The following is a 27,663-nucleotide window of genomic DNA, read 5'->3' on the forward strand; positions in this document are numbered from 1 at the left end:
CTGGAGACAGAGTGAGCAGGAACCCACAGTGAGAGCAGGAGTGGCAGGAGGTGGTCACAGCTGGAGGCAGAAGCAGGAATGCAGCAGCAGCAGCAGCCAGGCGCAAGGCAGCTCTGTAAACCTGCAAACTCGAGGCTGGCTGAACTCTACAGCATTGAATAACACGGGGCTTTTCCATCTGGCATTTCCACTTGCTTTGGTATCCACAGGAGCTTCCGGGTCCGGGGGCAGCCGCCACGCACACACGCACGCCACCTGAGCAAGCCTTGACGGGTGAATACCAGGAGACCCCTGAAGGTGCTCCTTGCTTCAGGAGCCTGAGAACCCAGTCTTTCGTCTTGTAAGGGGGTCCTCTGGCCCCGCAGGCCCCAAACTCTACTCCTCCCGCATCTCTCCTGGACCTCCCGAGCCACGCAGCCCCTCTTCCTCTCCACCCTCACAGGAGACCACCGGTGCCTGGCCTGAGAATCCAAGTGCAGCTGGGGAATGGCCTGGAAGAGGCTGTAAAGGCTGGAATGGAACAGTCCAGCCTCACACAGTGGCTAACAGCACAGAGTTCATTCCAATCCGGCTCTCCCTCAACCATCTGTGTGACCTTGGGCAACTTAACCTCTATGTGCCTGCTTCCTCACTGGTAAAACAGGAGCAAAACAGTACCCACCGCCTAGGCTTGCTCTGAGGATTAAGTAAGTTGGTACTTATCCTGGAGCACTCAGAACAATGCACTTGGCTAGCTGCATGACATGCTAAGCGCAGGGAGCGTGGCGGCCAAACTCCTCCTGGCTCCACTGGAAAGGGCACAATGCAGCTATCGCCGGGCCGATTCCACGTCTGAAATCACGGATAATGACCACCTCCCCTTATTTAACAAAAATTATGGCTAAATAATCCATCTAAGCAACAGGGGAAGGCAAAACCCGCTCCACACAAATCTCAAAGGTTAAAATAAAACCAATGTCTGACACTGGTTTCTGAGCCCAGATGGGAGGTTGGAGCTGCTCCCAAGGCCACGGCCCTCGACACAGCTCCCCAGACAACTCTGCCACCATCTGGTGTGGAGCTCCAAAGTAGTTTCTGCCAAGAAAGTTGCCTAGCCCAGGGTTTTTGGTTTGTTTTGAGACGCAGTTTCGCTCTTACTGCCCAGGCTGGAGTGCAGTGGCGCGATCTCAGGTCACTGCAAGCACCCCGTCCCGGGTTCAAGCAATTCTCCTGCCTCAGCCTCCCAAGTAGCTGGAATTACAGGTGTGTGCCACCACACCCAGCTAATTTTTGTATTTTTAGTAGAGATGGGGTTTCACCATGTTAGCCAGGCTGGTCTCAAACTCCTGAAGTGATCCACCCGCCTCAGCCTCCCAAAGTACTGGGATTACAGGCGTGAGCCACCGCGCCTGGACTAGCCCAGGGTTTTCAAACCCACTCATGAAATCAAGTTCGTGAGTCACAAAAAGCGTTTTGTTTTTCCGAGACAGAGTCTTGCTCTGTCGCCCAGGCTGGAGTGCAGTGGTATGATCTTGGATTACTGCAACCTCTGCCTCCCGGGTTCAAGTGATTCTCCAGCCTCAGCCTCCTGAGTAGCTGGGATTACAGGCATGTGCCACCACGCCCAGCAAATTTTTGTATTTTTAGTAGAGTATTTTTAGGTTTCACCATGTTGGCCAGGATGGTCCCGAACTCCTGACTTCGTGATCCGTCCGCCTCAGCCTCCCAAAGTGCTGGGATTACATGTGTAAGCCACTGTGCCCGGCCGCGTTTTGTTCTTTTAAATGAATTAGTGGAGAACAGAAACTCTCAGAATGTTGCATGTGATATGCAGACGTAACAGTTTGTCTGTGTTCTGGGTATTAGCAAAACAGGCACTCTCACTGGGGTTGCGTTTGGGAGTCCAAGCGCCACTGTGAGGCCAACCCTGGTATCAGCTGTGTACCCTGAGGCTCCCCGGCACGTCATAAAGGGCACTCAATAAGCACTGCCTGGGCCAGCAGAGGGCACCGGGCACAAAGCACCACTCAGGGACCACCCTGATCAGAGGACCTGGTTCTTCCCCAGACCAGGCCTGCCCAGTCAGCAGGAGGCAGAAGCAGGAGACACTCACCAGCTTTCCTGCTGCGGCCTCCTGGCTCTACAGGACGATCAGCAGGAGCACAGTCCGGGGCTCCTCTCCACCCTGTGGCCTGGACTTCCTTTCCCACCTGGCCCCCATCCCCTGGGCTGTCCCTGGCTCTTCCCTCCCACTCATCTGCTTTCTTTCCTCAACTTTGCTTCCTCCCACCCGTCTAGCCCTCTCCTTAACTCTTCATTCTCCCTTTTCCTTTCTTTCCCTGCCTGCCACCTCCTTTTCCAGGACACACACACATAAATATTTTTCAGACAATTCAGCCTTTATTTTAGAAAATAATTCTGTAGCTTCCACTTTCTTTCATGAAACTGAGGTCAGGCAAGAAACAAAAATCCACCAAGTCCTCTCCATCCTGCCACGGCGTCCTGGCCTGTGAGGACATGGGGCGCCTGGGAGCGGGCGGGGAGGCTGGGCAGCACTGGGCCAGAGGCGTCCTGGTCACTGCTCCACCTGGTCTACTGCTCCACCTCATGCTGAGAGGAGCCTGTGCGTCAAACCCCAGGGGGAAAAAGGGACAGGCAGATCGAATTCTGTCTTCTACCAAGCCAGCAGGAGCCTCCTAGAGCAACAGGGAGGGCACTGATTTTCAGAAAGGAGGGGTCAGGGCATAGTCCCTCTCTGAGGTAAGGCAAGAGAGAGGTTGTCCCAGCACAAGGCCTTCCTCCCTGCACCTCTCTCCTGACAGCTGGGCATGGGCTGAGGAGAGGTCTTGCTTGCCCCCTTCAACTTTCCATCTCAGAACTACAAACTGCTAGGCTGCAAGGAGAGAAGGGCTAAGTGGGGGTCAGACAGGAGAGAAGGGCAGGAGGCAGTGAGCCCCGATGACCCACCGACTCCACCAGGCCCTGACAAGGTTAGTATCATTTTGGCCACAAATATGTCCTCTTCTCCCAAAACTCAGTCCCCACTGGGGGAAGGGGAGCAGGTATAGAAGGAGGGCTTGTGCCCTGGCTGGAAGAGCCAGGTCAGGGAGAAGGGGTCTGGTCAAGAGAGCGAACGTTGCCAAACTCTCTGCACGTGCTCCAGGAGAAAGCTCAGGACGTGGACATTTCTGGCCCCAACAAGCCCAGTGCCCCCCTACCACACAGTGGTTTCCCGCTTAATACCCCGCAACATACCCTAGAATAGTTCCCCTGATCTGACTCCCTTGAGAACGGGAGAATAATCCTCTTGTTATCATTTGTGCATTTAAATGCCACTCGGAAAAATCAAAAAGATAAATGCACCTAAGAGGGAAACACAGGCAGGCCGACGCAGCCTGGGGACTGTGGTCCCACCTCAGCTCATGATGTGGCAAGGAGGGGCCCAGGAAGGACAGGCAGGTGCTAATTCCAGCTAGGATCATAGCCCTCCCACGTCGGTGGGGGCGCCAGGTGGACACGGCGGCCCCGGAACTGGAAGGTGACAATACCCCGGTAGCCAGCTCTCGGAACCCCCGACTTAAGGTCATCCATGACACCCAGAGCCTTGGCGAAGGCCTTGAAGCTGTCCCTGCCCGTATACTGCACCCGCACCTCCCCCAGCTCCTTGCGGTCATTGGTCCTCACTTTCTCCACCTGCAGCTGGGGAGCACCGTAGACGCGGGCGAGGAAATCTCGGTCGTAGGCCTCCCGCTGCAGGTAAGACAGGTCCAGCTGGGTGAAGTGCACAAACTGCTGGTTCAGCTTGATAAACTTGAGGTGCTGGTCAAAGAACTGCCCGTGGCTCACCCCCTTGCGGCCAAAGGTCATCGTTCTTGAGATCTCAGGGCGTATGCAGGCCCGCCCCTGCCGCTGCTCCGGCCGCCGCATCCAGTCGTCCCAGAAGGCCTTTGGCCACTTGGGCTCCAGCTCGGCCCAGAGCTCGGCCAACAGCAGCCAGCCCAGGCCAGGGAAAAAGTCGGTGCGGTAGAGCAGCTCAGGCCTGCTGGCGTCCACCATCTGCTCCTTGCCGTTGTCATTCCAGGCCGAGACGCACCACAGGGAGGGGTCGGCCTTCAGCAGCGGATAGGTGGCCTGAAAGTACTCGAAGAAGTCCGGGGCCACCTCCAGGTCATCCTCCACCACCACGGCCGCGGGGAAGCCAAACTGCCGGAAGACCTGGCCCAGCGCCCAGCGGTAGTGGCGCGCGATCTTGTAGTAGCCCTGGAACTTGCGGTGGTCCGGCGGCACCGCGATGCTGCTCAGGTCGGGCTGCCGGATGTGCGTGACCGCGCTGCCGTAGGAGGCGATGGCCTGGGCCGTCTCCTCGTGCCCGCAGTCCTGGCTAACGATGATGGGGAAGAGCTCAGCCGAGGGCCGATAATGCAGCAGCTTGTCCAGGCAGCGCCGAACAGTGCTGCGGTCACAGGCGATGACCAGGATGGGAATCACCGCCGGCGCTGGGGTCACAGGCACACGCGGCTGGGCGGGAGGGGCCGCGGTGGGCACCCTCCCCCGCTGGCTCGACAGGGCATCCCCGATCTGCTGCAGCAGCCCACGCTGCCGCTCCAGCTCCACCTCGGCGTCTTGGGCCAGGCGAATCACTTCCCGGGTGAGGCTGGCGGGGTCGTCATCGAGAGCGCTGACTGAGGGTGGCCTGCCAGGTGCTGGGCGCGTCCAGAAGAAGAGGAGCAGCAGGGCATTCCAGGCCACAAAGAGGATAGCGCCCCACAGCACAAGCCCTGCAGACTGCTTCTTCAGCATCCTGGCCCCCACCGGGGAGGGCAGGCCAGGGGACGGTTCAAGGCTGCCCTGGGCTTGCCCGGCTCCCTTGCCCGCAGTCCTAGGGATGCCTCCTCTGGACTATGGGATTAGGAGGCAGCCATGCACCTAAAGACAGGAGAGAGAAAGCAAACCGTCACACAAAGGCTCGTGGCTCCATGCCCCACAGGTAGAGGCAATGGGGGCAGGAAAAGGCCAAGAGTGAGGGTGGAGGAAGGCCAGGAGGTTGACTCCAGAGCTCTCTAGGGAGTCAACATATATCCTGACCCAGCAACGTATTTTTGAGGGAGAGGCAGAGAGTGATGCTGGTGGAGGGAGAGAGAAAAAGAACCCCAACTCCCCTCTTTCTACCTGTCAGATTTCATTTCCCCTCCAGGTGGGAAGGAGGAGGGGAGGGGCAGGGAGTGACAGCATCTGCCTACCATTCCTCTAACCTAAGCGCCCCAAGATGACTGATTTTTAAAATCAAATGTCCCACCTCAGGGCTACAGTTAACCCCTTACCAACAGGGAAGCACCAGAGGCACCCCACGAATGTCAGGAGCAAAATGAAGCTGCCCATCATCTCCAGGGTTATTTAACATTTTGCTGGAGGAAGCAGCCAATGCAAATGAACCAAGAAAAAAAAAATTCAAAGCAGAAGTGGAAAGGAAGCAAACCATTTCTATTATCTTTACTTGTGAGAATATGCCTGGAAAACTCAAAAAGAATCAATAATGAACTGAGCAAGGAAGTGGAATATAAAAATCAACATATACAAATGGATAGCCTTCATATCCACAAATAACTCATGAGAAGAAAACATGGATGAGAAAACCCTACTTACAAAAGCCAGAGAAATGAGAAAATATTTAGAAATAAACTTAAATAAACTTAAACATTCAAAACTTATGTGAACAAAACTATCATTCCTGAAAGACACAAAAGAACATCTGAATATCCCTTGTTCTTGGTCAGGACATTTCAGCATCATCAAAAATCCCAATAAAAATACCTTTTTATGGAGCTAGACGAACTGACAGTAAAGTTCACATGAAAAACTAGGAAAACAATAAAAATAAGCTGTGAGGAGGGACTCAGCCCTACCAGATATGAAAATACTGCATACTGGCCAGGTGCAGTAGCTCCTACCTGCAATCCCAGCACTTTGGGAGGCCAATACAGGAGGATCACTTGAGCCCAGGAGTTCAAGAATAGCCTGGGCAGCACAGGGAGACCCTGTCTCTACAAGTAATAATTAAAAAAAAAAAAAAAAAAAAAAAAAGCTGGGCATGGTGGCACGCACCTGTGGTCCCAGCTACTCAGGAGGCTGAGATGGGATCACCTGAGTCTGGGAGGCTGAGGCTGTAGTGAGCTGTGATTGGATTGTGCCACTGCACTCCAGCCTGGGCAAGAGAGTGAGACTCTGTCTCAAAAAATTTTTATTTTATTATATATATATATATATATATATATATATATATATGGCATACTACAAAACCTCCATAATTACAACTGCGTGGTACTGGTACATAAATAAACAGACCATCCAGTGAAATAGAATTTAAGCTCCAGAAACAGACTCATTACACAAAAAAATCTAATATGTAATAAAGGTGCTACTTAAAATTCCCAAGGCAAAGATGGTCTTATTAATAGTGTTATAATAATTATGTAGCTATGCTATAGCTTGAATATGGTTTGTTCTCTGAAACACATGTTGGGATTTGATCTCCTGTGTGGTGGTGCCGGAGGTGGGGTCTAGTGGTAGGTGTTTGGATCACAAGGGGGGCAGGGGCAGATCCCTCCTAACGTCCTCTGGTGAGTGAGCTAGTTCCCCAGGGATAACAGGCTGTTATAACCAAGCTCAGTCTCTCCTGCATGCCCCATTTCCTTTCTACTTTCAGCCATGTCCCTACAAAAACCTACACAGGAGTGTTGATGGTAACTTTATTCATAATCACTCAAAACTGGAAATAACCCAAAGGCCCATCAACAGGGAAATACAGATAAACAAATTGTGGTTTACTCATAGAATGGAATAATATTCAGCAATAAAACTGAATAAACCACTGACATACACAACACAATCTCCAAATAATTACACAATATGGGTCTTTTTGGGAAAAACAAAAAAGAGCACATACACTGTGATTCCACTGACATAAAACTGCCGAAAATAGAAACTAATCTATATTACAGAAAGCAGATCAGTTGTTGCCTGGGGATGGAGGCAGAGAAGGGCAGTAGGGTAGTTACTACACAGGGGCATTAGGAAGCTTCTGGAAGGGTGGATATGTTTATTATCTTGATTGTGGTGATACTTTTACAGGTATATATATATATATACACACACACACATATATATGTCAAAACTTATCAAATTGTACACTTTATATGCAGTTCTTTGCACATATTGATATCAATTGTATGTCAATGAAACCTCAAAAAACTTATTTTAAAAAGACGTTACTGGGTAAAATGACAAAGTTGGAATATGGACAGTAGGTTAAAGTATCAGTGATAACTGATTAATTCCAATTCTTAGGTAATACACACTGAAGTATTTAGAAGTAGAGGACCAGGATAGATGCAACTTCTCAAATGGTTCAGAACAAAAACATACTCTGCACACATAGAGAGCAAATGGAGCAAAATATTAACAGGTGAATCTGAGTAAAGAGAGTGTGTACGAATATCCTTATACTATTTTTTATTCTTGCAATTTGTGTAAGTTTGAAGCTATTTCCACACGAAGTTTCTTGACAATCAAATATGTAGATATTGCCCATAGCTCTGAAGAGCTTCATCCATCAGCGTAATCCCAGCTGGCACATCAGCAAGGCAAATTGAGATGATCTGTTTGCCCTGAATTCCTCGGTCAGTCACCTGACGACATGTATCACACACCTGCTCTCTGCCAGGCTCTGGGAAGGAACCAGGACACAAACCAGTGAGAAAAAGGCATGGTCCCACCAATCCTCCAAGCTCTACCAGACCACATTACTTGAAAGGATCTGAAACATTCCCCAATTCCCAGCCAGCTGCCATTCCAGACCACATTACTTGAAAGGATCTGAAACACTCCCCAATTCCCAGCCAGCTGCCATTCCAGACCATAACTCCTTGACTGTCCTGCCTCTGGTCTACCCTTCACACCCCAAAGCTTCAGGCGTGCACCCTCTTACACCAACAGCTCTGCCAGTTGCCCTCTGCCTCACAGGCTACTCTCTAATCCTGGCCAAAACCTTGGGCCTCAGATCTAACCTCTGAGGCTCTGGGCTCTCAAACCAGCAGATCTGGCATAAAAGGGCTGATCCTGAAGGGCCTCTAAAGAGACATGGATTCTGTCTCCCTCCTGGGGAGACTTCCCCAGCCCCTGCCAGCATTCACCACCAACCACTTGTCTTCTTCCTAGAAACCAACCACCCCCACCACGCCAGGACATCAGTCTTCTCAGAAACGTCAAGTCTGTTTCCATGTAACTGTGCAATTAAATTCTATTATATCAGGGCTCAAATATTATATATCAATTAGATACATGTTGTCAAGTGACCGAGAAATTCAGGGCAAACGTCATTTCAGTTGGCCTTACTGCTGTGCCCAGCTGGGGCCATACAGATGGATGAAGCTACTCAGAGCTGTGGGCCATATCCCCATTATTTGATTTTTAAGAAAGTTTATGTGGAAGAAAAGAGTGATGCACAAAAGAGTTTCAGTTTTTTTTCTTTTTTTTTTGAGACAGAGTCTCACTCTGTCTGTTGCCCAGGCTGGAGTACAGTGGCATGATCTCAGCTCACTGCAACCTCTGCCTCCCAGGCTCAAGCGACTCTCTTGCCTCAGCCTCCCGAGTATCTGGGATTACAGGTGCCTGCCACCACGCCCAGCTAATTTTTGTATTTTTAATAGAGACGGGCTTTCACCATGTTGGCCAGGCTGGTGTCGAACTCCTGACCTCAAGTGATCCACCCTCCTCAGCCTCCCAAAGTGCTGGGATTACAGGTGTGAGCCACTGGGCCCAGAAGAGTTTCAGTTTCTTCTTCGCTCTCCCCTCAGGATGTTGTCCATGTTGGAACTTTCCCTCCAATCTAATGGCCAGGATTCCCTGTCTCCCAACTTCCCACCTCCTAAATGACTGTGCAAGAAAAAGACTTTATATAACAGGATGGGGATGGAGAAGAGGGACTGAACTCTATTCAATGAAGTGCTGCTCTGCATGGCTTAGAAGGGTGGGGCCCCACTGGGCTTGGTGGCTCAAGCCTGTAATCCCAGCGCTTTGGGATGCCAAGGCAGGCGGATCACCTGAGGTCAGGAGCCTGGCCAACATGGCGAAACCCCATCTCTACTAAAATAAAAATTCAAAAATTAGCCGGGTGTGGTGGTGCGTGCCTGTAATCCCAGCTACTCAGAAGGCTGAGACAGGAGAATCCCTTGAACCTGGGAGGCGGAGGTTGCAGTGAGCTGAGATGGCACCACTGCCTTCCAGCCCGGATGACGAAGCAAGACTCCATCCCCCACCAAAAAAAAAAAAAAAAGGAGGGGGGCCAGAGGGATAGCCCGTCCCTGACTCATCAATGACCCGCAGGCCCTTATGGCAAAGCCTCCTGGGACCCTTGAGATGACTTCTGCACCCTTTAGATGCCTTTTTACTCTTCTCCAGACACCAGAATTTGGTGGCCCACACCCACTACCTGATGCTTAGGACCTCCTGCCCCACCCTTCTAAGCCATGCAGAGCAAACCAGTCTTCTGACTGAGTTTTTACTTGGCAAGTCTGCACACACATGGAGTGGCTGCAGAGCCCACAGGAAAAGCTGCCCCGGCCAAGCCCTGGCCTCCACCTTAATCCCTGGACCCTTGTTCTCCACCCCACAGCCCTGTGCTTCAAACTTGCTCCTGTTGCCATAAAAGTACATGACACCCCTAGTTCCAGCCCACCTTCTTCTTCACATAGGCTCAGCCTGGGCCCCAGTGCTATTTTCCTACTGTTTATCCACATAGTTCCTGGGATAGGATCCTCAGCTCTGCCTGGAAGTTAGTGCTGTGTGCACACACATGAACCAGGAGCCATACACCCTCTCACAACTGGCTGTGCCCAAAAGGATGATCAAGCCCAGACCTTGGCCAGCAGCGGTGACCTGCTTCTCCAGGAAGCACTGCTCAGGCCACCATCAGGAGAGTGCAGCAGCAACAAAGGCAAGCCGGACAGCCCAGAGGCATCACCCTACGTTTTGCCACATTTCTGAGACTCAAACTGGGTTGCTGTGAAGATCGGATGAGATGAGCCATGTTAGGTGTTTAGAACAGTGCCGGCATGACAACGTAAATATCGGCCGTTATTTCACTCCTTTCTCCCCATTTTCTTTGCTCCACTCTACCACACTCCCGTCTGGTACCCCAACAGCCAACCCTACCGTCGGGGTCTTTGCATGTGCCCATGTGCCAGCTCTGCTCTTCCCTATCTTCTTCACCTGGCACACTCTGATTCGTGTCTCTGCCAAGATGCCTTCCTTGACGCCTGGGACCATGTAAGGTCCACCTACCCTTCACCAACAGCAACAAGCGCAACCACTTGCTCAACTTCTCTCAGGCCCCCTCAGCTGCAAGCTACATGAAGACAGGGATTGGCTCCACCAGCACTGCCAAGCCGCTGTGCTAGGGCTCTCAACATTCGGCAGATGTGCCTGGGATCTAAAAACATCCACAGTTCCTCAACTGTAACTGCCAAATCCAAGAAGCACTAAAACACAGAAGGTTTCTAAACTCAATTGGCAGTAAAACCTCATCCAGCCTCATTTGGTAAAATCTGATCTGATCTAATATGGGGCTATTTATAGTCTTTTCTCTCTCCTGCTGTGGCTATTCATACATTTTGCTACAGAAATAAACATGGTGGCTTATGCCATGCTGCTTCTGATCTTCCACTACAGAGTAAATTCACCAGATCATCTTTTCAAAATCCAAAAAATTCTCAATTCTGAAATACATCTAGGACCAAGAACTTCAAAACTATGAAAATGGAAGTACAAAGTTACTCATTGACTGCTAGCATCCCATGTCAAGCCCTCCAGCCCTTTAACCTGAACTCATTCCTTCGTAGGAAACACTGTTTTAAGTCTGGACTCTTGATGTAGTTTCCCAGCTGGTCCACCTGTCACTAATCTTGCTTCCCTCTCACAAACCTTCCCAACAGCAACAGCGCATCCTTCCTGACAAGCACACCTGGTCACGACATTAACTTGCTTTAAAAACCATCAGAGGCTGCACTGCCCACAAACTCAAACTCAAACTCATTATGATGACATCCAAAGCCTTTCAGACAGACTGTCTGAAACATCCTTTTTCAACCTTACCTCCAACCACTAACCCCATGGACCCTGCACTCTGGCCTCAGCAGGCTGCTTTTTCCCCAGTAAGCATATACCTGGACGCTGCTGTGTCTCTGCTCCAGCTGGTCCCTCATCCTGGAATTTGACCCACGGCGCCACCTGCCAGCCACCCACACATCCTTTCAGGCCACTTCAGGTGACTCCTTCTGTAACATCACAGACAGAGCCAGGCCTCCCTGTGACTACACTCCCACAGCACTCTCTCCACGCTGTAACAGAATCTGTGGCCACGCCTACCTGACTCCCACCTTCCTCCTTAGGAAAAAAGACTATGACCTCTGTACCCACCACAGTGCGTGGCACATGTATGAGGTTCAAGGGGCTGGATGGAAGACTGCTTGCACTATTACCGAAATCAGGGAGAAAGATGGCCAACGCAGCAGCACGAGTGAAGTGTGACATTTTCCAGAGATGACCGCACATATCCCATTCCATATGCTCTTCTTACAAGTGATAAAGACACTCCTGCCTCCAGAGCTGAGGGTCTATGTTCCCTCCCTTTGGTTCTGGGAAGAGACGCTATGTGACTTGTGAGACTAACTCATAAAAGGCAGTAGTTTCCACCTGGTCCTCTTAAGATGCTGACTCCTAGGACCCTGCTATATGGACAGGACACTGCTACATGGACAGGACCCCCATAGGTATTCCAACTGACCACCCCAGCTAAGGTCCCAGCTGACAGCCAGCATCAACCGCTAGACACAGGAGACAGCCCTCCAGATTATCCCAGCCCCAGCTGACTGCAATGGCGTGAAAGACCACAAGCAAGAACCACATAGCTGAGATGTTAATAAACTGATTCTGTTGTTGTAAGCCACTAAGTTCTGGGGTGACTCATTATGCAGCCATCAGTACCTGAAGCAATGAGAGAAACAGACTGTAGATAATCTTGACAAGCAGGGCAAGTGCCCTCCCTGCCCTCTGTGCTCAGCTCCAAGTCCAAACACTGAGGCCCTGTCTCCACTCATGTCTCCTTCCTTAGTAGGTATCTACTCCTGCATAATAAATTACCTCGATATTTAGTGGCTTAAAACAATAGTTATCACTTACTCCTCACAGTTTCTATTGGTCAGAAATGTGGACAGTGCAGCACAGAGGAGATGACGTGTCTCTGCTCCACCATGCCTGAGGCCTTGCTGAAAGACTCAAAAGCTGAGGGCCAGATGCCCCTAGAGGCTCTCACATTCTCTCACACGTCTGTAGGATGATGTTGGCAGCAGCTGAGACCTTATCAGCAGGAGTGCTCACTAGAACCCCTCTATGTGGCCTGGAAATGTCCTGGAAGTGGTGGCTGCATTCCAAAGGTGAGTGTTCCAAGAAAGCGGGCAAGCCAGGTGAAGGTGTATCCTGTTCCTGATTCAGCCTTGGATCAGGTCTGTCTTACTCACTGGTCAAGGGAACCACAAGTCCCTATTGACATGCAAGGGGAGAGAATCATAAACCCCACCACTAGGTGGGAAGTGGACAATGTCAAACTATAACTACATGTGGAAGGGGATACTTACGGGTGAGGCCCTTGAGGGAAAATACAATCTGCTACACCTTCCTTTTTAAATAGAACAACTGCCCTTAATCCTGACCTGAGTTCCTAATGATGTCATTTATGAGACTGGCATGCAAGGCACAGACTCAAAACTGGCTTTGACTTTCTAGAGTTTTCACAACTCCTTTAGGGAGGTGACACAGCCAATCCACACCACCAGGTACAAAGACATCTGCACCATGGTGGGAGATGAGAAGTGAGTCTTTTCAGTACAAAACCCTTCAGCTAAAACCGAGGTGGCTCTGGGTAGGTGCCACCTGCCCCTATGGGGCTCACTCAGTTTCTGAAGCATTTGAAGGACTGCCTAGGAGCTGTGAGATCCTTTCTAACACTCTGATACCATGGTGTTCTCCAGCCTATTTCCTTTATCTGGCAAAAAATGTTTCTTAAACAGCAAGTGAACACCAGATAGTCAACTTCCAATCATGAGCAATAAGCGAGAAGTTATATTTAGCTGTAAAATTAAGTACAGAAGTGGAAGAAATGGTAACAGATTTTCCCTTCTATCTCTGCTTTGCTTAAAAAGCACTACGTAAAAATTCCAGAAAATATAGACATGTCACAGGTAATGGAACTCTAACTGAACTGCTTTCATGTTCGTTCTTAGACCTTGGCTGGACGCCCATAATTTCAGGACGGAAAAAAAAGAAAGGTAGTCAGAGAAGATACACTAAATAATTCAAGAGTTGAGAGAATAAGACCTAGGAGGGAAGGGATGCAGGTTATTCATCCTGGAAAAGAAGAGCTAAATACAAGCGCCACAAAAGGCATGAGGCCTGGGATTCAGGCGATCCAGCCAGCAAGCCAGGCAACTCTGGACAAGTCACTTGACCCACTTGTACCTTAGTTCTCTCATCTATAAGGTGACAGGGTTGATTTGCTTCATCACAAGGTCCCAGTGCCTGGATACTGACGACAGTGACAATTTCCCTACTGCCCCGAACAGTAATGAGTTTCCCTTGTTAACACAGGCCACTGAGGTCAGGCATACCGCAGTGCTTCTAACAGTGAGAATGAGACACAGAAGCAGGGAAATGGGTGAGCTCAATGGTCCCCAGAATTGGGAAGGACCAGGACGCAGTGATTGCTGATGGAAGGCAGATCCTGGATGATGTGAGCACGTAAGAGCAAAGGCTACACGGCCTGAAAAAATACCGTAAATGACTGAAAATAAAGCTGGGCAACATCTCAGCCAGTGATGTTCTAAAACAAAACGGCAGACCCACTACAGCAGCAAGGGTTAACCAAAGTGAAGCCTCAGCCTTTAGGGAGACGGAGCCGGCCAGCCACAGTCCCTCTACTTCAGAGTTTATCAGACGCGGGCACTGCACGTCCCGGGGCTCTCTACTCCACACACGTTAGCAAACAGGTAGGAAGAAAAGTTTTCTTGCCAACTTATTATATATATATTTCAACACTGAATCAACATTTCCTTTCTGCTGAGGAGAATCAGCCTCTATTAACTTGGCGAAAGGATGCTGGAGTGAGGTTAGGGGGGAAAGGCCACTCCCCAATCCCGCTCCGAAAACCCTCTCGGGCAATCCCACCCCCTCCCTGCCCCGCACGCACGGACGCCCGGGGCCGAGTTTCACAACATCCTCCCCAGTCCGCGGAGCCCGCCCTTCCTCTAACAGCTGGAGGCCCGGGATTCCGAAAGCAGAAGGCGGAGTTCCAACCTCTCGGCTCGGGAAGGGACTAACGCGCGGCTGGCACCGGGTCGGACCGGGCCGCTCCCCAGCCAAGCCCCCTCTCGCTAGCACTCATGGGCACCGGGGCTTTGGGGGCGACCCGACGTCCCTTGGGCTCCCTCTCGGCGCCCGCGAGGCCTCCCCCGGTCTGACCTCCGTCCCCGGACACCTACTCACCAGGTCCTCCCGACGTCCTGGCCCCGAACTTGGCCTGCTCCGGGGCGCAGGGAGCGAGCCCGGTGCCCAGGCGCGTCCCAAGCGCTGCCGCGGCCGCCTCGCCTTTCGACTCGCCAGCCCTTTCTGCGGCGCGCCGGGGCCGGACGGCCGGGCGGGCAACGTGGCCCTTCCCCGGCAGGCGGGGCGGGGCGGACCGAGGGGCGGGGCGGACTGAGGGGCGGGACCGACCGCCCCACCGCGCCCCGCCCCCCGGCCGGCGTCCGCCAGGCCCCCTCCTCCTGGCCCGCCTCCTTTCCCCGCCGCTTCTCGGTCAACCCAGGACCCAAGTTTTCCCAGGACCCCAACTTCGGGAGTCGGCTTTCCGGCTCCCTGGCGCAACCCTGAGGGTGGACGCCCGACCCCACCCCTGCCCTCGGCCCTCCAGCGCAGCTGCCCAGCCTGGAGCCGCGCCTGAAGTGGGCCCGCAGTCCAGGAAAGGCGTTCACCAAACCCTAGGCCAAGGGCTGGGAGCCAGTCCCCCCACCCCGACCCAGGGGAGGCTGAGGAGCCCGGGTGGGAGCCCCAGGGGCGCGTGGGGCAGGGACAGAACAGGAACCAGGGTGCCCGACGGGGGGCCGGGGGGAACACCTGTGCCAAAGCAAGCCGGGGCCAGCTGTGGCTTCTTCCCTTTTGCTTTTCCTTGGTGGGTGGGGAATGAGAGCGTCAGTTCTGAGTAAAGAAAGCGAAGAGAGACCTACCAGCAGGGGAGGCCCACCAGCCCTAGGCGGGAAGGACTCGGTCACAAGCTTTGGCGGAAGCACCATGGAAAAGCCTAGAACGGGTCTGCGCCTGGCTGGTGTTTTAAAGGGGAGGAAGGTGCGGACCTGAAGAGGAGGTGGAGGTGGACCCAGGCCCACCGAGGGGAGGGAGGGACAGCTCTTCCATAGCAAATACCTGTCGCTGAGCCAGGAGCAAAGTCTGGCCGGGAGGAGGAGAGACGCAGAAGACCAGGGGCTCCAGCGCACAGAGCCAGTTTCGCCAGCGATCAGGTCTGAGGCCTGGATTCCACGAGGCCGGTGCAAGCCAGGAGCCAGCCCCACTCCCTCGCCCAGCTCCCTCCGGCCTGGCCCTCTGCAGAAGCCTGATGCCCACCCAGCTGTCTCACCATGGGACCCCAGGCGGTGAGGGTGGGTAGCCGAGGACTACTGGTTGCTGGGTAGCTGACTTCCCCAAGAAGGGCTGCTGCCATGTGATCAGGACCCACGCCCCTGACATCAACCCCTCCCCCGTGTTCCAGAGCACGGAGCAGCCCGGAACTCTGCGGCCTGTGGTTACTGACTGACTGCTCACTAACTTGTTTCTACATGAAACCACGAATCGTGCAGGGTTCTAGAGAAACAAAGGGCCGCGCGCACCCTGCAGGCCCCTGCGTGGAGGCGAGGACCTAAATCAAAACTGCTAAGGGGTCACCAGGCATGGTGAGGGGCCTCACGGGCCAAACCCTCCCTCGGCCTCTCCTTCAAGCCTCAGCAGCTCTGCGGAGTGAGCGTTATCATCCCCATTCTACAGATAACTAGTTTGAGGCTCAGGGTAAGTGCCAACGTGCTGGAAGCCACAAGACCTGGTGGGGAGCATAGCCAGGTTTTAGACCGGGGACTCCTGTGCGCCCCCCCAACACCCCCGCACACATCCTCCAGCGCCAGTGCTTTGAGAGGGCTCTGTGTCCTCTCAGGCGCTGCCGTGAAGCCTCCGCTTAAGTGGCCAGAGCCCAGACCTGGAGGCGGAGTGGGAGAAGGGCAGGCCCACCGAGGCCGCCGTGTGCAGTGTGCGATGTGCGGGAAGCCCGTGGCTTCCACTTTAGCTGACTGCGCGCACTGTGGCAGGAGCCTCGAACCCAGGCGGATATGCCAGTCAGAGGCCAGTGTCTGTCACCTCTGCCCTATGTTTGCCTAATGGAGGAGTCAGGGGCCTGGGGGCTCTGCACACTCACACTAGGTGTCAAGGCGTAAAGGAAAAAACAATTGTGTTTCCTAAAAGTGAAAAGGCTGGGAAACACTGGTTTGTAGATCCAAGACATGAGGAGCCAAAATCACCTTCCAGGAGAAAGGACAGACATCAGGGGGTGCTGAAAGGTGGGGGAAGATCAGATTCCCACCACTGACCCTGATACTTCTCCATCTAAGGCAGGTGAAGGGGAAACAGGATGGCGGCTGTTCGTGCACTGTAACGCACACCCCATCTCTACCACCCTTGGTTTAAATCCCAAGGCTCACAGGAAGATCCAAAAGGAGAAATTCCCGGACTGCAAGAGACCATCCCAAAAAGAAAGGGCCTGGTTAGGGAATCAGAATGGGCTTCATGGAGGCAAAAGCAAGCACTTGGTCTGAGAGGCAAGAAACCAGGGTAAATGAGTGCCAAACTGACCTGGGGAAAAGAGGCTCTGAGCTCTTGATAGAGGTTACATGGGGAGCAGTGACTGGGGTAAGAAGGAGAGAAACAAGGGGCCAGGATTCTGGGGGTGGGCCTGGGATTGGATTATGTGCAAAAGGAAAAAACAGGAGGATAAACAGTTACAAGATTAGACCAGAATTAGGAGGAACAATACTCTCCCCTGCCCACTCCACCACCGACAAAAGAGAACTGAAAAGATGAAAAGGGAGTGAAAACTGTTCCAGGAAACTGCCCTCCCATAAACCATGCCCAAGATCCCTGACATTTTTTACAATTTGGAAAGAATTCATGCCCTTAAATTAAAACATATGTTGGCTTGAAAACATCAGTAAAAGTAAAAGCAGGCCGGGCGCGGTGGCTCACGCCTGTAATCCCAGCACTTTAGGAGGCCAACGCAGGCGGATCACGAGGTCAGGAGTTTGAGACCAGCCTGGCCAACATAGTGAAACATCGTCTCTACTAAAAATACAAAAATTAGCCAAGTGTGGTGGCATGCACCTGTAGTCCCAGCTACTCGGGAGGCCGAGGCAGGAGAATTGCTTGAACCTGGGAAGCGGAGGTTGCAGTGAGCAGAGACCATGCCATTGCACTCCAGCCTGGGTGACAGAGTGAGATTCCATCTCAAAAAAAAAAAAAGTAAAAGCAAATTTTTTAAATCAGTGTTTTGTTTCCCTTCTCCCTGCCTCCTAATATCTCTGCTTGCCCCTCTCCCTCACCCCACAATGGAGACCCAGAAATTCATCTCATCCAGGTCAAAGAGGAAAGATTAACATAATAATCACTAAACAATGTCTGTGAAATGTAACTTTTGGTTAGCCACCTACAATTCTTTTTGGAATAAAGAAGGATATAAATAATTAATTGAGTTAAAATACACACACGGCCGGGCACCGTGGCTCATGCCTGTAATCCCAGCACTTTGGGAAGCTAAGGCAGACAGATCACAAGGTCAGGAGATTGAGACCATCCTGGCCAACATGGTGAAACCTCATCTCTACTAAAATACAAAAAATTAGCCGGGCGTGGTGGCGTGTGCCTGTAGTCCCAGCTACTTGGGAGGCTGAGGCAGGGGAATAGCTTGAACCCAGGAGGTGGAGGTTTCAGTGAGCCGAGATCGCACCACTGCACTCCAGCCTGGCAACAGAGCAAGACTCTGTCTCAAAAAAAAAAAAAAATGCACACACAGTCTGGTTAAGTCTATCACTGCTCCTGGCTAAGTAGCCTGACACCTGCTGAGTGCTATGCCTTGGCATCCTGGTGCCCATGTGAAAAAGCCAATGGTTGTCTTGAAAGGACTGTCTCATGGAAGGGTCAGGTGCAGGGCAGGAGGGTGGGAAGGTCAGGGAGAGGAATGCTTGCTCACTCTAAGGAGGAAACGTTCTACCAGAGAGGCTGTCTGGCCGGGCACAGAGCTTCTCTCCCTGGAGGTCTGCAGCAGAACCCAGATGGCCTCGTCAGGTCAGATGCTGTGGAAACAGCACAGCACTGGAAGGCGATTTCAGTGCCTACCGCTCTACCCTTAGGCAAACCCTTCCCACTCAGGGCTTCCGTAGCTTCCCCTCAAACTGGGAAAAGAATCCCTGCTCTGTTCTCCTCACAACAAAGTGGTGAGGGAAAACAGACAAAACAGATTGAGTGGATCACGTGATAGAAGCATTACGCAAATACGCAACTCCCTGGTACCTGGGATCCCAGAGATGGCTGAGGAGGCACCGTGGCATCACGTATCCCCGAGGGATCACTGTGACCCCTGTGTCTAAGCAAAGACTGGCAACAGAAATTTGCTGGGTGAAGCTGGGGAAGGTACACCCATCTTGAGACCCACACCTTATAAAGGAGCAGCCTGGCCTCAAAGGGGCTGCCCCAGGCACCAGACCAGAGGAGAAAGTACAGCTCGGGAGCAGCAGCTCCACCCAGGCCACTGCCCACCTCTCAGGCCGCTGGAGGGAGTGAGGAAAACTCCTGTGGCAAAAAAGGAAAGACTGGGGAAGGGGATGGAAGAAAAAAATGTAACATGGAAAGTAAGGCGTAAGTGCAGGATTTTCAGTTTGCAGATGACCTCACTGTCACCCATCCTCAAGGAACATGTGAGGCCTAGGTGTTACTGAGCTAGGGAGAGGCAGAGACATGCCAGAAGCCAGGCCTCCTGCCCTTTGCCCAGGCCACCATACCCTACTGTCTCTCAAAATTCCCAACACTGTGCTCTACCCCTCCTTTCTGCTGTGTGTTGTCCCTGGGAAAAGCAGGCATCTTGGCACAGGTAAACTGGAATTGAAGGAGGGAGCAGACAGGAAGTGAGAAGATAAAGACAAACAGGGCTGCTTTTATAGGGAATACAGCCTGAGAAAATACAAAGGGCGAAGAGATGTCTGGAAAAAAATGTCATCTTAAAGAGCTGGAGAGATAACTAGCATATGGCACAGGAAGGTAAAGACCACCACTCACTCCAAGCAAAGTGCCTAGCCAGACACCTGCCCTCAAGGCTTAAGCATCCTTCCACCCCCTCTTTAATCAGCTACCTCAAAGGGGCACACTGAAATTGGACTGGAGAGCCATAAGGGCCAATGCAGTATCTGCAAGACTCCTTCAATCCAAGTTCTCCTTGGATCTATTCACCTGTTCTACAACTTGATGATCCCAAGTGCTGTTTACCAACAAGATGATGAAACACATTCAGGGGCAGGCTTTTCACTAAGGACATCTTCTTAGGCTGTTGCCAGCACACTATTTCAAGAAGAAAACAGAACTCCTGACTCAGAGTTGTTTCTGTGCTTTTAAGGCACGTAGAGCAACATCAATGTTATTGTTTCCTGTGTACATGGCCCTGGATACTTTTCAAAATCCTTGTTTCATTTGCTCCTCGTAACAACTTGTAAGGGACCTGGAAAGTCAGTTTTCCCCCATTTTGTAGGTGAAGAGAACATGGCCTGTGTAGGGTTGTACACTGACTCAAAAAGTCAAAGCTAGAACACAAGTACTCCTTCCTGACCCCCAAACCTGTGTTCTGTTCCTCTGCTCTTTTCCCGAGCTTTCATGGGCTAAGCTCCCCTTATAGAAGTAGGAAGGGAGACAACTTAGGAGGTTATCTAGACCATTCCCGCCTTCTCCCCCCACCAGCAGTCCTTTTCAGTTAGCTCCCCAAAACAGAGCAGCTGCCTCTGCCTAGGTAATCCATTCCAGTCTTAACCCAGACTGACTTGGAATCCTATTATCTCAGTGTTGGAAGGGCCTTTACAGGTAATCTAATCCAACCTCCCTTCAAAAGCCTCAATTATTATCATGTTCTCCTTGGCCTAACCTCACAACTGCCATTGCTCACAGTCCCTTACAAGGCACTCATCCAGCTTGGGTAAGGGGAGGTTGGGAACAAGTCTATACCCGGACAGAGTAATGGAGAGGTGTAGCTTCCAGTGTACCCATCTGGATAAGATTTCCTGAATAGTAGCCTCCGCGAACTCGCCAGCTCAACACCTTCTGCACAGGCAGAGCAAGACATTAAATGGGAAATGAGACAGGAGCCTTACCTTTCTTCTCTTGTCTCAGTTGCTCTCCAGGAGATCATCAAATCCCCATTCAGCACTCCATTTTCAAAACTGAGACTCCCAAATCAGATCCACCAAAGTGCAGCTTCTCTCTTCTTATCCAGGTCCAAAGTCCATGGCTGAGCCGACCCTGACGGGGAGGAGTCTGGGGGGGAAGGGGTGTGTCCAGGCCCCTCCCCCCCCACTGCAGACTTCAGTGCCCCTCTCAGGGGTCCGTTACCTCCCTTCATTCAGCTGCCTTATTAAGCTCAGAGTCTGGTGATGGACAGATCCCAGATACTATCCCATCTCTTGCTCAGGCAGGGGAAGTTATCCACTGTGAGAACTGGCCCATCTGTCTTGTGCTGGGGCTCATGAGAAGAAACAGGCCTTAGAAGCGGCATGGCCCAGGAGGAAGATTTCTGTGTTAACCTGCAGAACATTTAAACAATATAACGCTCTCTAATCTAGATACCCAAATAGAGTCCTAAAACCTTCTAGTTTCCACTCCCCACCTAAGAGTCCATACTAGGCTCTATCATCAAAACACCTTCGTTAAACACTCCGCAAGGTTATACAAAGCACCTACTTAACTCACGTATCACACGCCAGAACACAGTCACCTCATCAATAGTGTTTATATATATAAACACATATAATATAAACATATTATATGTATGTACAAACATACATGATTCAGGATAAAAGATGGATCGTACCCATTCTCACCACAGAAAAGTAACCGGAGACTGTCTTCTAAGAAATCGAGAAAAGAACGCCCTTTCTCCTGCCCTCCTGTCTAAAGCGCAACATAATAATCGAATCTCCCAAGCTTCTTAGGGTGCTGAGTGTTTTAATCCACCAGCCCTCTCCAACTAGTTAATAAATCCTTTCCAGACCGAGCTGCTGGCATCTTCCACTTGCATTCTTTGCTCCTTTAACTAAGCTCCCCCTCTGCTTGCAAAACTGTGCCAGAGATGTAATTCCCCACCTCGGTTAAAGTCCTTCCCGGGGCTACTCCCGAGAACACTCTCCTGGAATGTTTAAGGCCCAAGTCCTGCTTGCAGCAGCCCCACAGTGTTCCCATTTCTCAGCCCGAAAACCCACCCCTGTTGCCCCCTCCCCTCCAAGTTTATTCGTAAACACACACACATCCATTCTCTCGTTCTCAACACACATCCATCCACACACACTCTCTCCCTCTCCTTTCCTTCCTGTAGGGGCGTGGCGTCCACATGACCTCCACCCCTCCAAGAATTTAACTCCTCCCACCCTTCTCCCCGGAACCCCGTGCCCCGTGTTCACAAGAGAAGAGGGTGACACTGCGACCCTTCCTGGACTCCGACCCCCACCCGTCCGCCCTGCGGACGACCCTCGCTCTAACTGCGCCGGGTCGTTACCTGGTTCCCGCCCGCCCCGTCTCGGCTAGGAGCCGCGGCCCGCCCCGGGTCGCAATCCAGGCCCCAGGCCCGATCCCCAGCGCCGGCCCAGGCCCCACCCCCTCGACCCCCAGCGGCCCGGCCCTCCCCTCGCACTCCTTCCCCCCTCCCACCATCCACCGCAGCCACTTCCGCCCGTCCTCCGGAAGTGGGCCCCGGCAACGCGGCCTTCCACATCCCGCCCATTTTTCTACCCCACGTCCCCAGCCCGTCACCACCGCCACCACGGGAGCGAGGGAGGTGGGTCTGCAGGGCCTGAGACTGTTCTACAGCCACTGTTCACAGGGCTGAAGAACAGGTGTGGGCAGAACCAGGTTGTGAGAAGGAAGCCGGGCGCAGAGTAGCGGCCGTACAGGAGGGGGAGGGGCAGAAGGACTGGCCAGCAGCGGAAGCGCGCGGCAGGTGGAGCCGCGCGGGAAGAAGCACGCATGCGTCGCGGGAGGGTTGGCCCTTGGGGCGCTGGGCGGAGCTTGGGAGGGGCGAGGACGCTGAAGTAGGGGCGGAACCTGTGCGGTGCCGCCCTGCCCTCTCCCTCCGCCCAAAGGTCGCCCAGCGACGGCCTGCTTGACCTGGCTTCTCAAAAAGGGTGGCCCCCCCCGCCCCACGCTGGTCGCGGGTCCTGGCGAGACGCCTTTCGGAAAGCACCGGGGCCTGTGTGTTCCCGCTTCCTCGGACGCGAGCTCTGTGTAGCCGTAGTGGAGGAAGGTTTTGTTTCGTTCATCGCTGCTGTTTCTCGCTGCCTCTCTGGACGAGGCAGGGCCCTTGCAGGGTGCGCCCGCGCTGCCCTCTGACAGGTGCCGTTGGTACCTGCGGCCGGGCCCGCCGTCGCCGGCGCGGGAACGGCCTGCCCGAGGCTGCCGGGAGGAGGGCTGCCTGGCCGGCGCGGCCCTTCCCGTCGTGCCCCGGGCTCCTCGGAAGCAGCCTCCCGCTCCTTCAGACGTCGGACTCCTGAGTTCCGAATCCGCCCCGCGGTTTCCCCCTCACGCTGAATCCAAGGGAGCCGCTGCTCGTTTTTGAAGTTCCTATGCAGCCCTCTCCCGACAGGCTCGAGAATCTTGCCGGACTGGGGATGGATTTGCAGCCTCCGTTTTTGCCCCCACGCTTCGAAAACCGGAATCTAGGCCGGGTCTCCTGGCCTGTGTTCTGTTCTGGGATTTCTCCAGAGCACGGACTGACTTCACATTTCCATTACTGGGAATGTAATGGTTGCTGCGTCAGGACTCTTGAAATGATTTTTTTATTTGGAACGATATAATTTTTGGAATTTTCTTAAAGGGAAAAATATATATTGCTTAATTATATTGCTTGGAATATATTATTGCAAGGAAGAAGAAAATAAGACCCTTTCTTCCCCCACCTTCAAACCTTCTCCGCCCACCTGTCTTTCCCATGGGCATTAATGGCGGCTCCATTTACTCAGGCCACAAGCAGAAGAGCCAGCCTCACTCTCTCACCCCCTCTACACAATCTGACTAGAAACCCTGTTGACCCTACCTTCAGTCTGTGTCTAGGATGCAACACCTCAGCATGTCCACACCCCCCTTCATCCCTCACCTGAACACCTAGGTCTCCCTGCCCTCCCTGCCCTCCCAGTCGCTGGATTTCCATACAGCAGCCACAGGGATCCTGTCGTTTCTGTGCTCCAAACTGCACAGCGGCTCCTCAGTTTACTTGAAATAAAACGCCAAAGTCCTTCCAATGGCCGCAGAGCCGGACAACCCACTGGCCTACCTAGCTGTCTGACCTGCTCTACCCTTCCTTGTTAGCTGCATTGGCCTCTGCACCGGCTGTTGTCTATTTGTAAAACACCCCTTCCAGGCATTTCCAGGACTGAACCCTTCAGCTCTTTCAAGTCTTTCCTCCCATGTCACCTCAGTGAGGCCCTTCCTGACCAACCTGTTTAAACCTGCCCCTGACCCAGAGCACTGCTAGTCTCCCTTGGCCTGCTCCACTTTTCCCAGGACGCTCACCACTTCCTAAAATACTCGCTGGGTTTACCATGTATTGTCTGTCTCCCACTACTAGAATTTAAGTTCCCTGAGTGGAGGCACATTTGATTTTTGATTGCTATATCCCGGTGGCTGCAACAGTTGCCTGGCCCATGGTAGCAGCTCAGCACACATTTGTGGAATAAATGAACCAATGAATGAACTTGAAAAGCTACTTTCATCGCAGAGTATTCCCCTTCAGGCTTCTCTCACATGGAAATATATGAACATAGTTATAAGCACAGTATACATATTTTGCATTATGATTTCTAATCATACCATAGAGACTTTACATATTTCTAAGTATTTTCATAATTATAACCATTTTTACTTAAGTGACCTTCGATTTTTCATGCTTGTTATAACAAGTCATACAGAGTTGTGTAAATAAAAATTTGTCTCCTGTCCCCCTCTCATCCCACCCTGCTGAAAGGAACCACTTTTAAACTAGTGGATATCTTTCCAAATATTTTTTATACACACGCACACGCACACAGGCACACACACACACACATACATAACAGGTACAAATTTCACAGTCCAAAGACAGATATTCCTGAATTGTAACTTTATTTTCTATAATTCGAGTCAATTTGTATTTTAGGTCTTTCCTCCCATAGTAGAAAAATGAAATCTAGTTTATTTAAGGTAAATGTTAGTATGTAATGATGTTTATTTATTAATGAGCAGTTACGATTTAATTTCAGTTGCTTCAGAATTTACTAATGCCCTTCTCTCCCTTTCACCATATAATTGCCAGTTTTAAAAAATTATTATTAAAAAATATGCAATAATTATAGGAAAATATAAATGATAAATAAAATAAAAAAGCAAAAACCACCTGTAAAACCAGCAGCTAGAAATAAGCCTATGAAAAATATACTTCTATGGCATTTTTAATGACCAAGTGGCATACTATTATACAAATGTACCATAATTATCTCCCCTATTTTTGTACATTTGGGTTGTTTTCAACTTTTCACTTTTGCAAAATTACTTGTAGCTAAATCTGTGTGCACGTCATTTTTTTTTTTAGGAGAAAGTCTGGGAACTCGTGTCGAAAGGTGTGCTCATTGTTGAAGGCGTTTGTTTGATATGAAAGATACACAGAAAGATGGCACAGCTTTGACACCAACTTTTCTCCACACCCTGCACTGTCACACCATTTTTTGTCATCTTTGTTAATATGATAGAACAGTGGTTTTGCATTGTTGTTTTAAGTTTTATTCCACTAATTGCTAGTAATGTTGAACCTGTTTTTATGCATCACTTTTGCAGATTGCCTACGCATATCTTTTGCCCACTTGGATTCATCTTTGTCTTATTCATTTGCAAGAACTCTTTATAGAATATCAGCCCTTTGTTACGTATGTGACAGCAATTTTCCCAGTTTGTCATTTGCTTTTTAAATCTGTTTATGTGCTCTTTTGACATTGCAGTAGTCACCGCTAGCTGGGCCAAAAGTCTGGTCTTGCTGTACATACTGCCTTCAGAATAAACACTTAGGAGTAAGCTAGAGATTTTTGTTATCAGTTACTCCACCTGGAGGACCAGCAGGTGGAGTCTCCATGGGCAGAGTCTCGCGGACTGTCATTTGGTTTGGGGTGGCCAAGAGGGACTGAACATCTGGAGAATATGGTTGTCGGGCTCTTTATACCGGTGGACCCCTCTTTCCTATGGAAGCCTCGCATCTCCATCAGAAGCAGCAGTAAAATGGCCTCTGCTGTCTTCTGCCTTTCAAGTCTAACTCAAGGGCACCTGAGTAGGTGAACCTAATTGCAAGGGAGTTAGATATGTAACCTATTCAACTAGAAAGAAGGTAGCCAGAGGGGCTACCTACAGTCCCCACCAAACTCATGTATCAGGGCTTCCCATCCTGGCTGTTGAATTACCTATTCTGGCAGCTGTTCCAGTTAATACAGCTGATAGTAAATTTTAATAACTGGCAGTAAAAGTCTTCCCCAGTAACCCTGATTTTCAATGTTTTGTTGGCCATTTTCACACATGTTTTCAGGTGTATATTTTTTCACACTATTTTTTCAGATGATCATTGTAATTCATTTCAGAAACTAGATATCTCTTGTAATTTCCTGGGCTTCTCCTTACCCTGGCGAGTATTCTTTGTACCGATTTTAGTCTGAAGTCTGGTAGGTACAAAAGTTAGTTTGTGTATTTGCTATTTGTTAGGTGCCCTTCATCCTGGTATTTAAAATTCTGGCCCATAAAGAAACAACCACACTCACTTGTTCCCTCAATCTTATTGTGCCTCTTGGCAGCTTCTGACATTGTCAACCGCTCCCTTCTTCTGACACACTTCTCTTGACTCCCACACCAGCACGCTCTCCTGGGCTCCCCCTCCTCTGGCTGCTCCTTCTCAGCATCCTAGCAGGCTTCTCCCTTTTCTCCCTTTACCCAGTACTTGCTGTACAAATGCAGAGTTCCCTAGGGCTCCTTCCCGGGCCCTTGTGTCTTCTCATTTTACACTTTCTTTCGAGATGATCCCACAGAAGTCACATGGCTTCCAGTATCCACTCCATGTCAAAGAGACTTAGTTTGTTTCTATTGCTTATAACAGAATATCTGAAACTGGGGTCGGGTGCAGTGGCTCACGCTTGTAATCTCAGCACTTTGGGAGGCTGAGGCGGGTGGGTCATGAGGTCAGGAGTTGAAGACCAACCTGACCAAGATGGTGAAACCCCATCCCTACTAAGAATATAAAAATTAGCCAGGCGTGGTGGCAGGTGCCTGTAATCCCAGCTACCCCAGAGGCCGAGGCAGGAGAATCGCTTGAACCCGGGGGGGCGGTGATTGCAGTGAGCTGAGATCGCGCCACTGCACTCCAGCCTAGGCGACAGAGTGAGACTGTCTCAAAAAAAAAAAAAAAAAAAATTAAAAATTAAAAACAAGGAATATCTGAAACTGGGTAATTTATAAGGAAAGGGAATTTATTTCTTACAGCTCTGGAGGCTGAGAAGTCCAAAGTTGAGGGGCTGCATTTGGTGAGAGCCCTCTTGATGGTAGGAACTCTCTGCAGAGTCCTGAGGGGTTCAGGGCATGACATGGCAAGGGGGCTGAGCGTGCTAAGGTGCTAGCGCAGGTCTCTCTTCCTCTCTTATAAAGCCGCCAGTTCTCCCATGATGAATCCATTCATTAGTGGGAATAGAGCCTTCATGATCCAATCACCTCTTAAAGGCCCCAACTCTCCATGCTGCCACTCTGGGGATTAAGTTTCAACATAAGTTTTGGAGGGAACATTGGAACCACGGCAACACCCAAATATGCATGCTCAAGTCCCTTCTCTGTGCTCCAGGACCACATGTCCAATTCCCTGCTTGCCCTCCCAACTCGGTCCCCTCACAGATACCTCTGACTCACGTGTCCAAAGTGAAATTTGCAGTGCTCCTCCCAGCTCCTCTCTCAGCAGTCCCGTTCTCAGGAAATGGCAGGCCAGAAGTCTTCCACAACATTCCCACATCCAGTCAGTCAAAAGCCTCCGACAGCTTGTCTCCCGGTTATTTCGTGGCTCTTTTCCTCCACCCTCTCCTTTGACCTGGCCAATACCCTCCTGAAACTCCTTCCTCTTTTACGTCTCTTTTCATGTGTGATTCATTAGATCCACTAAGTTCCGCCCCTAGAAGGAGAGGGTGGACTTTCCTGCAACACTGAAGACAAATTTCCCTCTTCCCCTTTTTCATGTTCCCTGTGACTTTTTAA

At 51.2% G+C, this 27,663-nt stretch overlaps 1 protein-coding gene across 14 annotated transcripts; it reads right to left on the minus strand.

The window, feature by feature from the left end:
* Positions 1-2,359: 2,359 nt before the first annotated feature.
* MGAT1 (alpha-1,3-mannosyl-glycoprotein 2-beta-N-acetylglucosaminyltransferase) lies at positions 2,360-27,535 on the minus strand. 14 transcript variants are annotated; one of them, XM_014345191.4, is made up of 3 exons: positions 27,325-27,534; positions 20,526-20,954; positions 2,360-4,905 (listed from the first exon to the last, which is right to left on the minus strand). In XM_014345191.4, exon 3 carries the CDS (start codon positions 4,777-4,779, stop codon positions 3,442-3,444), a length of 1,338 nt encoding a protein of 445 aa, XP_014200677.1. In that variant the 5' UTR covers positions 4,780-4,905; positions 20,526-20,954; positions 27,325-27,534; the 3' UTR covers positions 2,360-3,441. The 14 variants fall into 14 exon arrangements, with proteins under 14 accessions (XP_014200677.1, XP_014200676.1, XP_054968903.1 ...); XM_014345190.4 differs by having other exon boundaries at positions 27,314-27,534; XM_055112928.2 differs by lacking the exon at positions 27,325-27,534 and adding an exon at positions 22,769-22,860.
* Between the last annotated feature and the right edge of the window lie 128 nt (positions 27,536-27,663).

The sequence above is a fragment of the Pan paniscus genome, chromosome 4, assembly GCF_029289425.2.
Source record: "Pan paniscus chromosome 4, NHGRI_mPanPan1-v2.0_pri, whole genome shotgun sequence".
NCBI lineage: Eukaryota > Metazoa > Chordata > Mammalia > Primates > Hominidae > Pan > Pan paniscus.